Source organism: Ciconia boyciana, chromosome 4 (genome assembly GCF_034638445.1).
Source record: "Ciconia boyciana chromosome 4, ASM3463844v1, whole genome shotgun sequence".
Classification (NCBI taxonomy): domain Eukaryota; kingdom Metazoa; phylum Chordata; class Aves; order Ciconiiformes; family Ciconiidae; genus Ciconia; species Ciconia boyciana.
Genome location: NC_132937.1, coordinates 78,650,678 through 78,664,745, shown reverse-complemented (window position 1 = coordinate 78,664,745; position 14,068 = coordinate 78,650,678). Strand labels below are relative to the sequence as shown.

Genomic DNA, 14,068 nt, shown 5'->3' with positions numbered 1-14,068 from the left:
ATTCTATGAGGGTTTTAGCTTTCCTAACTTGATCCCTGGCTGCTTGGACAGTTTTTCTGTATTCTGCCAAGGCTACCTGTCCTTGCTTCCACCCTCTGTAGGCTTCCTTTTTGTGTCTGAGTTTGTCCAGGAGCACTTTGTTCATCCATGCAGGCCTCCTGGCGTTTTTGCCCGACTTCCTCTTTGTTGGGATGCATCGCTCCTGAGCTTGGAGGAGGTGATCCTTGAATATTAACCAGCTTTCTTGGGCCCCTCTTCCCCCCAGGGCTTTATCCCATAGTACTCTACCAAGCACATTCCTGAAGGGGCCAAAGTCTGCTCTCCTGAAGTCCAGGGTAGTGAGCTTGCTGTGTGCCCTCGTTGGTGCCCTAAGGATCTTGAACTCTACCATTTCATGGTCACTGCAGCCAAGGTTGCCCTTGAGCTTCACATTCCCCACCAGCCCCTCCTTGTTGGTGAGAACAAGATCCAGCATAGCACCTCTCCTCGTTTGCTCCTCTATCACTTGAGAAGGAAGTTATCATCAACGCATTCCAGGAACCTCCTGGATTGCTTATGCCCTGCTGTGTTGTCCCTTGTTTTAAGGGATCTCTAAAGAGAAACAATTGGAAAAAAACCTGAATGATCTCTATAGAGATCTCACTGCCTCCAGAAACAGGAAATAGAAAAAAACCCACCATATAAAGTAGAAAACACAGCAGCTGAATCACATAACATGAAACTAAAAGTTAACATTTTTTTCAGCATCGTTCAGCATTCCAGGCCAGTGTATGAAATCAGCTGCCCCTCAGAAACAGCAACACTAACCTTAGGCTCAGGTAAGCCAGAGAGTACATGTACTTCAGCTACTATTAGCATCAGCTCTCCTTTATTCAAGATGGTAATTCATTTAGCAGAAAAGCTCAGATAATATAAATATTGTGCATCATACCAACAAATAAATTATACATATCTCAGTCTCAGCACCAAGACTTTGCTTATAAATGGGCTTGTTGGCTTTGTTGCAAATAACAACAGAAATATATGGAGTCAGCCGTGATTTGGTGCTATAGCCTAAAGTATCACTATGTACAGAAAATATGAGTAATTCCACAAAAGTCAGTTAAGATTTAGTAGGTTGTACCAGCTCTACCTCAGCACCAGCTGTACTGGATCTGTAGGTATTTCTCCACTTTATGCCGTGTAGCCCCCTTTTCCAACAAAGGCCAAAAAGAGGGCCTCCTAGGTCAGGCAGAATGCTGGGCTTTATTTGCAAATGCTTCTGACTTAACATGCCCTGTGGAAGTAAAAAGTGCTGTAACATATCAAAAGTAGCAATGGAGTCACCTTAATTTCAGAACAGAGGGAGTGAGCAAGCCAAGCTAGACCAAAGCCAGCTGAAGGTAGGATAGCATGAACAGGGTGCAGAAGTAACCCCAGAGCTTGGGTTAAGAATGGCTTATCAGATCCTGTTACAGGCACTACAGAAATGGCTATGCTGTTTCTAAACGTGCCTGGGAGCCAGTGTAGCTGAAATCAAGCAGTGCTGCACCTGAGCTAATAAAACCCGTCACCTCTGAATTGTTTCTGCATCAATAGCATAGGCAATTTGCATCCCAAATGATTCAGTACAAATCTGAACAGGTTACCTTATCCAATTGCAAAGATGGATGTTACGACCTTGCTGAACCCCACCTTGAAAGCTAGCTATGTATGTCTAGATATAAGCTGAACATACAAGGTTGATAACTAATTCAGACAACCTCCCTATGCTATTAGATTACTGGATGTTTTCATACCTGTTTATATGTACAAGCATAGCTCAACCTGTTTCCAGCTGCAAGTGTTCAGCAAATCTATCCTAATGTATGTCAGCATGAGCCTAAATAAAACAATGAACACAAACTCTGTGTCCAGTTAAGTAGGGGGTTGCCTTTTTTGCAGCCACTTATACATTATCAAATAGGAATTCTTTGGTGGTATCAGGAATGCACACTAGTATTTCAGAGAAATGTCAACAGTGCGTTTAGTATTAGAGTGAAAAATGTTCAGAAATTCCCACTGGGGAGGGGGTGTAGGAATCACACTCAGAGCAGGTCACTGATAGAATAGACTAAAAAAGGCCTATGGCCACAGAATGGATTTGGAGATGAGAAACAACTCCTGGAAACTGTTCAGAACTGCATAAAGGTAAGGATCTGGTACAGAAAGGACATCTAATTTTCATAATATCGTACTATAATGTAACATGTAATATACTCATAATGTATTACATTATCATAATATATACGCTAGAGGAAGCTAAATAAAGACTCAACAGACAAGCCAGATTCTTGAATTGCCTATTTCTGAATGCCTGACTTAGCAAAAAGAAAATTCATTCAAAATATTTCTGGGGATGTAGTTTTAACTATGTTGATTATAAAAAATGTTTAAATAGAAACCTGAAACAGATAGTAGAATCATAGAATGCTTTGGATTGGAAGGGACCTTTACTGGTCATCTAATCCAACCCACCTGCAAGAGCAGGGACATCTTCAACTAGATCAGGTTGCTCAGAGCCCCATCCAACCTGACCTTGAATGTTTCCAGGGATGGGGCCTCCACTTCCTCTCTGGGCAACCTGCTCCAGTGCCTCACCACCCTCACTGTAAAAAATTCCTTTCTTAAATCCAGTCTAAATCTGCCCTCCCTTAGTTTAAAACCATTGCTCCTTGTCCTGTCACAACAGGCCTTGCTAAAAAGTCTGTCCCTGTCTTTCCTATAGGCCCCCTTTAAGTACTGGCAGGCTGCTATAAGGTCTCCATGCTGAACAACCCCAACTCTCTCAGTCTGTCCTCGTAGGAGAGGTGCTCCAGCTCCTTGGATCATTTTCATGGCCCTCCTCTGGACCCGCTCCAACAGCTCCATGGCCTTCTTGTGCTGAGGGCTCCAGAGCTGGGCGCAGTACTCCAGGTGAGGTCCAGAGCAGAGTAGAGGGGCAGAATCACCTCCCTTGACCTGCTGGCCATGCTTCTTTTAATGCAGCCCAGGATACGGTTGGCCTTCTGGGCTGCAAGCACACATTGTCGGCTCATGTCCAGCTTTTCATCCATCACTACCCCCAAGTCCTTTTCCACAGGACCGCTCTCAGACACATCATCCCCCAGCCTGTACTGAAACCGAGGATTGCCCCGACCCAGGTGCAGGACCCTACACTTGGCCTTGTTGAACCTCCTGAGGTTCACACAGGCCCACTTCTCCAACTTGTCCAGGTCCCTCTGGATGACATCCTGTCCTTCTGGCATGTCAACTGCACCACTCAGCTTGGTGTCATCTGCAAACTTGCTGAGGGTGCACTTAATCTCACTGTCAATGTCATTGATGAAAATATTGAACAGCACTAGTCCCAGCATGGACGCCTGAGGGACACCACTCATCACTGATCTCCATCTGGACATTGAGCCGTTGACCACGACCCTCTTGCATGTGACCATCCAACCAATCGTTTATCCACTGAACAGTCCACGCATCAAATCCGTATCTCTCCAATTTAGAGAGCAGGACGTTGTGGGGGACTGTGTCAAAGTAGGCTATCAGCATGTGATTAAACAGTCCAACAGCTAAAAGGAGTAGGTCACAAAAATGTTAGTACAAGCTTCCTTCTACTACCTTGAATCAACCGCTGGAACTTATAAAGAAGTTTGCATCTACTGTCAATTAGACAAATCCTTCCAGATAGAGCTGGTGCAGGCATGATGACGGTGCTTGTCTTGACAACCTGTGCAGACTCTTTTTGCTGGAGGGACAGAGCTACCTTTAAAAGTTCTACAAAATGAACTGTTTAAATAGTTGCATGAAGTGGTAACTGCACCACAAGATTACACATCTATCTTCAAAATGCCCCACTCTAGAACACACAGTTCACGAACATGTGAAGTTCCTACCTCCAAAATAAATTCTCCTTTCAGAGCAAGCTAAAATTCAAGTAAATTGAAATTAACATAAAGAAGGAGAAGAAAGAATTTTGTGGTTTGGGATTGCTTTTTGCATCTTACAGATTACATTTGATTTTGATTTGTTTTTCCCCCAAACCTAGGAAGAGAAAAAAACATTCAAAGTTTAAAGGGACTCCTGCAATTTGTTTCTGATTACATGGGAGATTACATGATAAACTAAGAGCAGATGAAAACAGAGTTAAGTGATCCTGAGTGTTTCAGTGAATTAAAATCCCTTATTCTCAAAGCAGAAATACTATATGATCACTAAGAGAGAAGTTGGGACCAGGAAGATAATAGTGAGGAAGGGTAAAAGAGAAGGCTATTCTAGTTTCTTCTTTTCCTGTCTTTTTCCATGAAAAGATGCTGAGTTCACTCTGAAAGGAGAAAGGAACAGGAACCAGGCTTTGTCAACCCCTTTACCATTTTCTTGATACTCTCCTCTACACCCCATCAAAATCCAGCATCCATTTGCCTCAGGTTGTCAGTCAGGACTCTGGCCAGTTTATAGATAAAGCTAGCAGTATTCCAGGCAGTCTCTCTGATCATCATCTAAATTTGCTAAAAATGAGCTGTTATGAAAACTCCTTATGCCCTGTGCGGCCTTAAGAGACACTGGCAAATTGTTCTTTTCCTGTTCTGAATATCAAAGCAGCTCCTCATAATTACTTCCCTTTCTTCAGTTTTAAGGTCAACAATTCAGGATAAAGCACAAAAAACCACTGGGAAAACAGGCACAGAGCAAAGAAAAATGAACAAATTAACCCAGAAAATATGAGTAAAATGCTCAATTTTTTAGACTGATGTGGCATCACAGAAAAGTTATGTGCTTTCTTACAGAGTACTATAAACCATACTTTTACACAAAGTTCTGCTGTTCCTCATATTGGAAACCATCCCTGACAAAGGCTTATCTACATTAGAAAATTCCTGTGGTGAAGGCTACAGACTGCACTCACCGTCTCAAATATGCAGCAACCCTCACTGAACAATTTTAAGACTAGTATTCCACCTTTACTACATTACTTTTCAGTCAGGTTAGTCAAGTCCATATGACAATGCAAACTCAAGGCTCTATACTAATATCAAGTGTTTGGCAAATCTCAACATATGGGGTTTCTTTTCCCCAAATTCATTAGCAATTCTCACTTTAAATTCTTCTATCTTTCTTAGGATAAACTGAGTACTTAAAATGTATCACAACAGATTACTAAAAAGTTACGCTATTGAATTATGAAATAATGCAGTATTCATATTTTTAGATCAGAAGATATCAGAAAAATCCATCAAATACCACCTTTGCAACAAACCTTATCAAAGCATCTTAGCCGACACTTCATTATAAAGTAGTAAGAAAAAAAGGAAGAATATTACAAAGAAAATAACTTACAGCAACCTATATGATTATCAGAGTTCTTCATAATAATAACATGTTCCAATAGTCTAATTTTTCTAAGCAGAATTTTTGAAAGGTATGAAAATCATGGGTAGTCTACACCAACTTGAGAGTTGTACTCTGCTTTTCCTGGAGCTGATCTGAATAATTTCTACTCCTTCAATGCAGGATTTAAAATTCACTGCATGATATTGCAATTACTGTAAGATTTATTTCACTGTATTGTAAAATAAAACATGCCTTTTTGGCATGGACTTCTCATTAGCTACGTGCTAACACTGCATCTGAAATCTGTTCTTGGGTAGTGGAGACAGAAGAAGAAACTGGCATTCAAATACTGTTTTTCTCTATTCAGTAGCCTTATTTGAGTCAGAATCAGTAGGGAGACTTTACCCACTGTATTGTCTCCACGTATTGCTGCAAGGTAAAGCTTGGGGTCATAAACCAAGTTTACAGGCTCCTTATCTGAATAACAGCTTGCTATTAAAACACAGTCCTCCACTGGATGCATGCCATTTACTGTGCATATGCTATGCAGATGATCAGCAAATGCTCAACAAATTAGATGGTGTGGCTCACTGTGCAGAGAACTCTACAAGAAATGACACTGATTCTGGATCACACATGATGTGCTTTCTGGTTCAAGACATCACACCATGTGCCCAGGGAGCTGAGATTACCTGAGTCTCTGTATCTAGAAACCAGGACATCTGACATACTGCATGAGTGCAGAGGGCATGCACATATACGTTGTTCAGACCCATCCTAAATCAGGAGTCCAAATAGAATGTAAAGAGTAGAAGCTAGCAATATGAAATCAGAAAATATGAGCAAAGGTAAGCGCACAACAAAAGAGAAATAAAAGTCCAACTTCTATTAGGAACACAAAATGCATGCAAAAAATCAACATATAAATGCTTGGGTGTTGTGCTCCTCAGATTTTCTTTCTTTTTAACAGTCTTCATATTTTCACACTGGTAACTACAGGTATCATAGAGAAAGAGTTGTAACTACCAAGCAAGAAGAGGAAATCTCTATGAGAAGTTCTCCATTAACACAATGTTGTACTACAAAGTTCATTTCCAAAGAGAGTTGTTTTCTCAGTTCTTAGTCTACTAAAAAATTCACAGAAAAAAACTACGCCACTGTAAAATACAGGTTAAATTTTATTACTTGGTAGTTGAGAAGCCACACAGCAACTTCAGCATTGGACCCTTGTAAGGATCTGGGCAGTATTTCTTTTTAGTTAATATTTCAATGTCATTTAGGTAAAAAAGAATAAAATTAATTATTTGCAAGAGTGCTTTAAAGGTTATTACAAATTTATTCATTATGCAATCACAAATCAGCATTTTAAAACTATCTGCTTTGCTAAATTGCTTTTTCAGAGCAGCTAGCTAGCATAACTTAAGCCTGCAAATAAGATTTTTCTAGACATCTCTGTTAACTTACAAATATATAAAGTATTTATAAGGAAAAAATATTAAGGACACACCGATTCAATTTCATGGCTATCTTGGCAATTTTGGGAAGGTGAGGGGAGAAGAGGGAGAACAATTTGCTTGGGATTTCAAAAATCATTCATTTTATTTTTCGGTAACTCTCATCGTAAATTCCTGAATGGCAGTTTTATGTCACATCTCTTCTATACATGTAACTTTCCATGTATCTATGAAGGACATTGTTGCTGCTACATACATTTTAGCTTCTTTTTATATATGAGAGGTAATATTTTAATTAGTTTTTTTTAATCAATTAGACAAATGGCTTTTAGAAAGCAATAATAAATCTAAATTATACAATAAATAAATACTGTCCTACACAAACTAGAAGCACAAACCTCCCAAATAATGCTCTTTAAAATACTGATTGGGGATTTCTTATTAGTTTCTTAAAAGATAAGGATTTATTTTTATCTTCAAAGGTGTTTGGAGAAGCTGATTACCAAAGTATGCCTTAAAACCCAGGACACTGCTTTTAGTCTCCATTTTAATAAAGTTAATCACAGGTACAAATATAATAATCTAATATAATCTAATTGAATAAAGGCAGAAAATTCCAATAGGTCAAAGATTTCATCAGTGCTCATGTACTAAAGCCAGTACTCAAGAATTAGAAAGAATCTAAGCCTTCATGAATGAAATGGTTATAAAAACAGCTTGCTGTACAATTTTGAAGACAAATCCAGTGATACATAAAACAAATACAGTGGAGGCTACCAAAAATAGAACAAAAACAAAAACAAAAAACAAAGGCTACAAAAAATAAAACAAATAAAACAAATACTGGAGGCTACAAAACCCACACATTTTCCAGCTGCTGAGAAAATCAACAGAGGTAAAATTGCCCAAAAAACTATTATCATCCCCACAATTTGAAATTCTCTCCAGCCGTTGCTGAAAAATTCAAGATTCCAAAAATAAAGCAAGAGCAACCTATAAACTGGACAATATATTTTGGTAAAGAAAAAACCTCTTATATTACCAAAGATGATCCAAATCTGATTGAAATTAATTATTACAATTGAAACATTACCCAGTCATGAAGTTTCTTTAAATACAAGCATCTTAACATTAACTATGTGACTCTGTTGTTAAAGGAAGTACCATGTAATACCTTGTCAGGAGGAAAATTAAGATGGAGTTGAGATACCTTCCAGCAAATTCTCTTGTCTTGAATGGCTACAGAAAAACTCACAACAGATTTGTGGAGCTCGCTCCACTCAGAAGCTAGTAGAACCTACTATTTCCAAAGATTCGCAACACAGGGGACTTTTGAGATCAGTCAGAAGGCCAGATAAAGACAAATAGAAAATGACACATTTTACATTATAGAAACAATACCTATGAAAATATGCTGAAAAAAAAAAGGAAAAAAATTACCTGGAACAAGTTCCATAACAATATAAATAGGTTGTCGTTGTGTGCAAACTCCTATAAGTTTTACAATATTAGGATGATCATACTGTTTGAGTATTCTGCAAAACACACAGTAAGTTTATTATATTAATAAACTTTATTGTAAAAACTGATTAAATATTACAGGACAATATCTTGAACCCTTAACGTTATTTAATGGAACATGGCATTACTGTTATCATAAAGAGAAATATCAATGTAACAGATCAATCATCATTCTGTTTGAAACAGAGGGCATACTGATTCACTAATAAATCAAGATTGAACACTATATTATTCTTATTGTAATTTTTCCATTTGACTACATAACATTTGTCTACATAACTGAAAAACAGCCTGACAGGCTTGCAGTTTCCTAAGAACCCTTGTAATTAAATAGCATTTCAGTGGTGGACCAGAAGCAGAACTACATCAAAAAAGCATGCACAGCATGCCTCTGCACTTTCCTGCTGCACTTTTCAAATGCACACTCATTCCAATTTTACTTTAAGAGATTAATTAATACAGTAAGTTTTAAAAGAATATAAGGACAGCAATTTTAATTTTGGGAATTAAACAAAAACATTTACATCTTCTTACACAACACTTTAGTAAGAACATTTGCAGCCTAAAACAGCATGCTATGATTTATAAACAAAATGAAGGGCAAGGAAGAATTCTACAGAGACCTTGTAACGTAAATGTTTCTTCTACTATTTGCTGACTTAAAGCACCTCCTCTTTTTGCCTTTTTTTCTAGGATCAAGAGTAAAATACTAACCTATCTGGTACATACATATTTAGTGAGAAATAACACATTTCATTTTTCTTCAGACTAACACTGTTCCATTAGTGGCAGGCTGCTTAACAAATGAAACACCTCTGCAGTTGCCAAGTTATGAGCTGTTTAAAATTATTCAGCAGATACAGTGGCCAATCTTCATTCTCTAAATGTAGATAGTATCTTTTACTTTTCCATATTGATCATACTAGTTTGGGAGTAAAAATTAAAACATATGAAGCTTCAGAGCAAGAGGGAGCAAGTTAATTTCAACAATTGTGAAATTATCTCAATACACCCCTCTATCCTGAGGTCTCAAAACCTACCTATCTACATCAGCCTATATTCAGAATACTTCGCATACTGTGGCATGATTGTCATTTGAAAAATAAGTATGCAATCACATGCTGCCTGACACAGCATAAAATATCGCTACTGAAGTGAACTCTTCTTACAAAGACAAGATTACTAAATGGGGTCTATACGGTAACCTAGCCATATTTGATCAGCTTGATTAGTCATGCATGTAAGATAGGATTTGTGACTGGTATAATCACATTTAAATTAACAACATCTTCTGGTCTTCTTATCCCAGTCCTCATGGCACATCTCAGAAGTTCTAAATGGAAGCACTTACAATAACAAAATTGTGGTTTATTGGCATAACTTGCTTTGCCGAAGAGGTAGTTTCAGCAAGTGCAGATGCTGCAGTATTCACACATTAAAAATGCCTATGTTTAGTTACTAGGGCAACAGTGGTGGAATGCACTGAAGGAGAGAAAAAAAGGAAAAAGTTTGACTACCTCTTCTTTGAATTTTTCTGAAGGTCAGATTTTGTAAATCCATTTAGTAATAAAACTTGAAAGAAAAACCCAAAACAGGTATATATTTCAATTAAATTTAGAGAACTTACCTGGCTTCTGACAGAAATTTTATTTTCAATTCCTGAGGAAGATCTTCTTTACAAGTTTTTACAGCAACAGGAGTTTTATCCTTTAATGTTCCCTTATACACCTCACCAAAATTACCCTGAAATCAGGAAAAAAAAAATCATTCTAAGTAAACAAAATCTTCACAAATCTCCAGAAAAGTAACGCAGACAGCTAATGTCACTGGTACGGAACTTTGAAATCTGTTTATGAAGCCAAATCAGGTTTTCTTCCAGTATCTGCCCCTAACACAATGCAGTTCACATAGACACAGTATATCTATTTTATGGACATAGTGTATGAGTTCTACTTTGACCTTGCTGGAAAGAGAAAAAAATACATTAATTGTGTAATTTTCTCATTAAACCTCTTAGTAACTTCTAAAGTCAACCCTGACAGTAGTCCTTTTTTTCCTTAATCTTCCTCCTGCACTCTCATTTTCACACTATCGTATTTTATCAATAGTTTTTAACTTGCAGTCTGTAAGAGACCAAAAGATGATCTGTGAAACTAGAACAAAACACATCAAAATCACATAAACATTCTCACATATACAAGAAAGAAAAAATGCAAAGTAAGAAAAATGAAAACACTGTATATTAATTTTGATCATAAATTAAAACCACTGCAAAAAAAGGTAGTATTGTGTCCACCCTTAAAAGTTACGTGATCCACATTTTTTTAAAAGCTAAGCTCAGCACTGCTCTGTAAAGGCAAGTATGTAAGGCCTCACATTTGGACAAGACTTTAGAAAGTAGCTCCTTTTATAATCAGATTCTTTAGGTCTTCAACAACATACACCCAGGCTAAGTTATTTTTTTAGCTTTCATAGAAGAAACCTGAAATAATAAAGACCATAGAATAAGGAAAACTAGGAAAATTAGGAAAATTAGGAAAAAAAGGAAAATTAATTAGGACACAAGTTGAAGGAAGAAGGAAATTGTGGGGTATATAACAAAACACTTCTATCAATGAAAAAAACCAAGAGAAGAAAAAAAAAACAAAACTGAAGATCTCATACTTTTAGTTAAGTTTTGTATTTCTCAAAGAATAAATACAACTCAATTTTAAATCTACGTCTGGTAAATTTCCACATGATTCCACTTCTGTGTCCTGGTATCTGGGGCTGCACGTGACTTCAACAAACAGCAAAACTCTGCTGAAAATGTTTTCCTTTCTTTCCTGAGTGATGAAGATTTCTTTGCATCACGCATTTGAATGCTGTATTGCCAAAGGAAGAAGACAGAAAAGGAAAAAAAGAAACAGATGGAAAATAGTAATGTGCTGCTAGTAACAAGGGAAGAAATTTAGGCCTAAACATAGGTTTCCAGTATTATTTTATATATCCTAGGATAAGTAAGATATAGCTGGCAAGCAAGGCATAAGATCTATGACAGCAATCTGCCCTTCTAAAATAGCACTTCTAGAGGCCAGGACACTACCTCTGATACCTAAAATGACATGAGGTGCCCAAAGGTAAGAATGTGAGTCATTCCCAACACACTTTTCCTCTAGCCTTCTGGTCAGAAGTATTTAACAGTGAAAGCTGAACTCACCTTAACGTCTACTTAAGTATTGAAAATGCTTTTTCTCTTTATTTAAAATATATAATTATCATTATATACATGAGGTTTTAAATAACATCTTCCTTTCATATAACTTTCATTTTGTGGAGTATTACAGAATTCATACTGAGTAAATAAACAAACCATTTACTCCTGAGGTGAAGGAAAATCCTTGTCTTTTCTAAAGTTTGCATCCTCTTATGCATTACGCTTTCATGATTTTCCTCCTCATCTTTCCAGGCCACTCAAGATTTTATACACCCTCAGATTTCTCACTTCCATGGTGAACGGTTGTAGTTTATTTACCATTTTCTCATACGGATGCTGATGGTCCTGTCATTCTTATCTTTTCTAGTTTGACTATATCTTTTTAGAGGTGGATGCATAACAGATTTATACTGTGTTCCAAGAAAGTTTATATCCTGTTCTGTATTTTTAAAGAACATATCCTTCTATAATTACTTTTAAGCACTGAGTTGTCTTTATTGAATGTTAAAAATGCTTTGGGCCAAAAACATGCAATGCACATGTAAATTCAGCTTACTAAATTAATCATTTTTCAGATTGCTTTAACTGTCTTTACTCATCAAGACTAATTCATATTTGTTTTTTAGCAAGACAAAGCTTTTTTAATGCCAGAAATACCTTTATCATTCTCCCTTGATACTATTCTGTTTAAGAATGTGACGCTGTCACAGTACCTGCATTTTAAGTACCAGCTCTGTCTACTGGCAAATACTACTTTCTGTCATCTTACGCTGCCAAAGAGAATTTATCTTGGGTAACAATTTTCTGAAAGTACTTAATTCCCCCATTTCTTGAACAGTTTATAAATTCTTTTAGTGTGTATCATAGTAAGAAGGCAATTACTACCTTTTTCTTCTCCTCATTTAAGCCTATTTTTCAGTTTTTCGGAAATCTTTAGGAACATTGTGTCCAGAGTGGCACTCACAACTGTCTTTGTAGGTGTAAAGGTGCCAAAAATGTAAGTGAGGTACAGGGCTTACCTGATTTTAAAGACTTACAGCTCCTAAGCAGAATCTGTGATATGAACTACACTATACAAGAATTAATGTAACACATATGCCATTGTGAAGTTACTTAACATTAAATAAATCATACGAAAGCAACACACAGTATTTAACAAATATTGATTTAATAATCTTATCAAATTTTATACATAAATACATAATTTGTATACATAAATACATAAACATAAATATGTTTATTTATATGTTTTTATTTATTTTTTTCAACAACATATTTTGTAAGACTACACAAAGTAAAATAGCCACATCATGCTTTATAGAAATCTACTTAGGTTAAAAGCCTTCCAAAAGAGAAAAATATGTATGCTAGTTAAACACTTTCATCACACACATTATATTATTTACCAGTAAATGTGATTTACATTTCTTTAAAGCACAATGCTGTCTTGTGTATTAAAGAATTGATATAAAAATTGCATACCACAGTAATTTAAAAGATAAGGCAAATAGGAAATGTATAGGCTTAATGATTAATAAACGCTTATTTAAACGTTATTTAGCTCACTTGATTACTTACTTTGCCCAGTAATTCTCCCAGTGTGACATCTTCATGATTGAGAACCCATTTCTTATCCTACGGAAAGAAAAGGAAAGAAGAATTTTCAGTCTGTGCAAATATGTAAGATACAGTTTCTATAAGATACATTTCAGTAGAAATGGAGCTAAAGAAGCATTATATTCAGACTGCTCAATCAAAAGCATGCCAGGAAGTTATAAATTTAAGTGTTTATAAAATAGAGTTTAGAAAACTTGCTATACAATGATATTGAAATATCCTGTATAGCAAATTTCTGTGAGAAGATTAAGCCTACAACATGACAGGAGGTATACAGATAGAGCACTATGCAAATTTTCACACAAGCTCTGGAAATTATACCTGGCGCTCTGTTTTTAACAATTATGTGAGTCAAAATCAGATAAGAAAACTTTATTTTAGTATACAAAATAACTTACTGCTAGATCAAAACCCCATTTTTCTCCTCAGTGTACATGAAAAAGAACTAGTTTTTCTACTTATTAGCAAGACACATTTGCATCTCTTACATCTTCTGTGGTAGTTTGAAATATTACAGGCAACTACTTTAAAAGACAACAAAATAAATGCCAGTTAAAGTATTTGTTCAGTGTTGATGACCAACACCGCAAATACTCTGCAACAGCCTAAAGACCTATCAAAAACAATTATAAACTTCTTGCTACACAGACATATTTAATAAATACTTAGCTAAAACGTTAAGAGTAGGATATTTTAAGTCTAACCCATATTTACTATTTTTCCATTCTATTTCTCTGTTAGAACCTCATCTACTTATCACCTCACAAACACTATTACTGCTCCTCATGTCCTAAGCATTCTTTATTACTAATGAAAAACGCAAATATCTAAACGAGCATATGCCAACTCATTACATCATTTCTCATTAAAGCTCACAGAAAACCAAGCTAAACATGCTGGCTTGGAAGTACACCTCAGATATCAGATTACCAGGTTTCTG

The 14,068-nt window shown here is 36.4% G+C and overlaps 1 protein-coding gene across 8 annotated transcripts in view; it reads right to left on the bottom strand.

The window, feature by feature from the left end:
* The window catches only part of FER (FER tyrosine kinase), a 200,385-nt gene that overhangs the window by 66,038 nt on the left and 120,279 nt on the right, over positions 1-14,068 (bottom strand). For 7 of the 8 annotated variants that reach the window (XR_012042274.1, XM_072860242.1, XM_072860244.1 and 4 more), the window contains 3 exons: positions 13,090-13,146; positions 9,943-10,058; positions 8,235-8,329 (listed from right to left, as the gene is read on the bottom strand). Coding sequence is in view for 6 of the 8 variants with exons in the window: in XM_072860242.1 (XP_072716343.1) it covers positions 8,235-8,329; positions 9,943-10,058; positions 13,090-13,146 (268 nt within the window). In the remaining 2 variants the exon portion in view is untranslated. Of the gene's footprint in view, positions 1-8,234; positions 8,330-9,942; positions 10,059-13,089; positions 13,147-14,068 lie in introns of those variants that run through there. The other variant, XR_012042277.1, reaches the window with a different exon arrangement.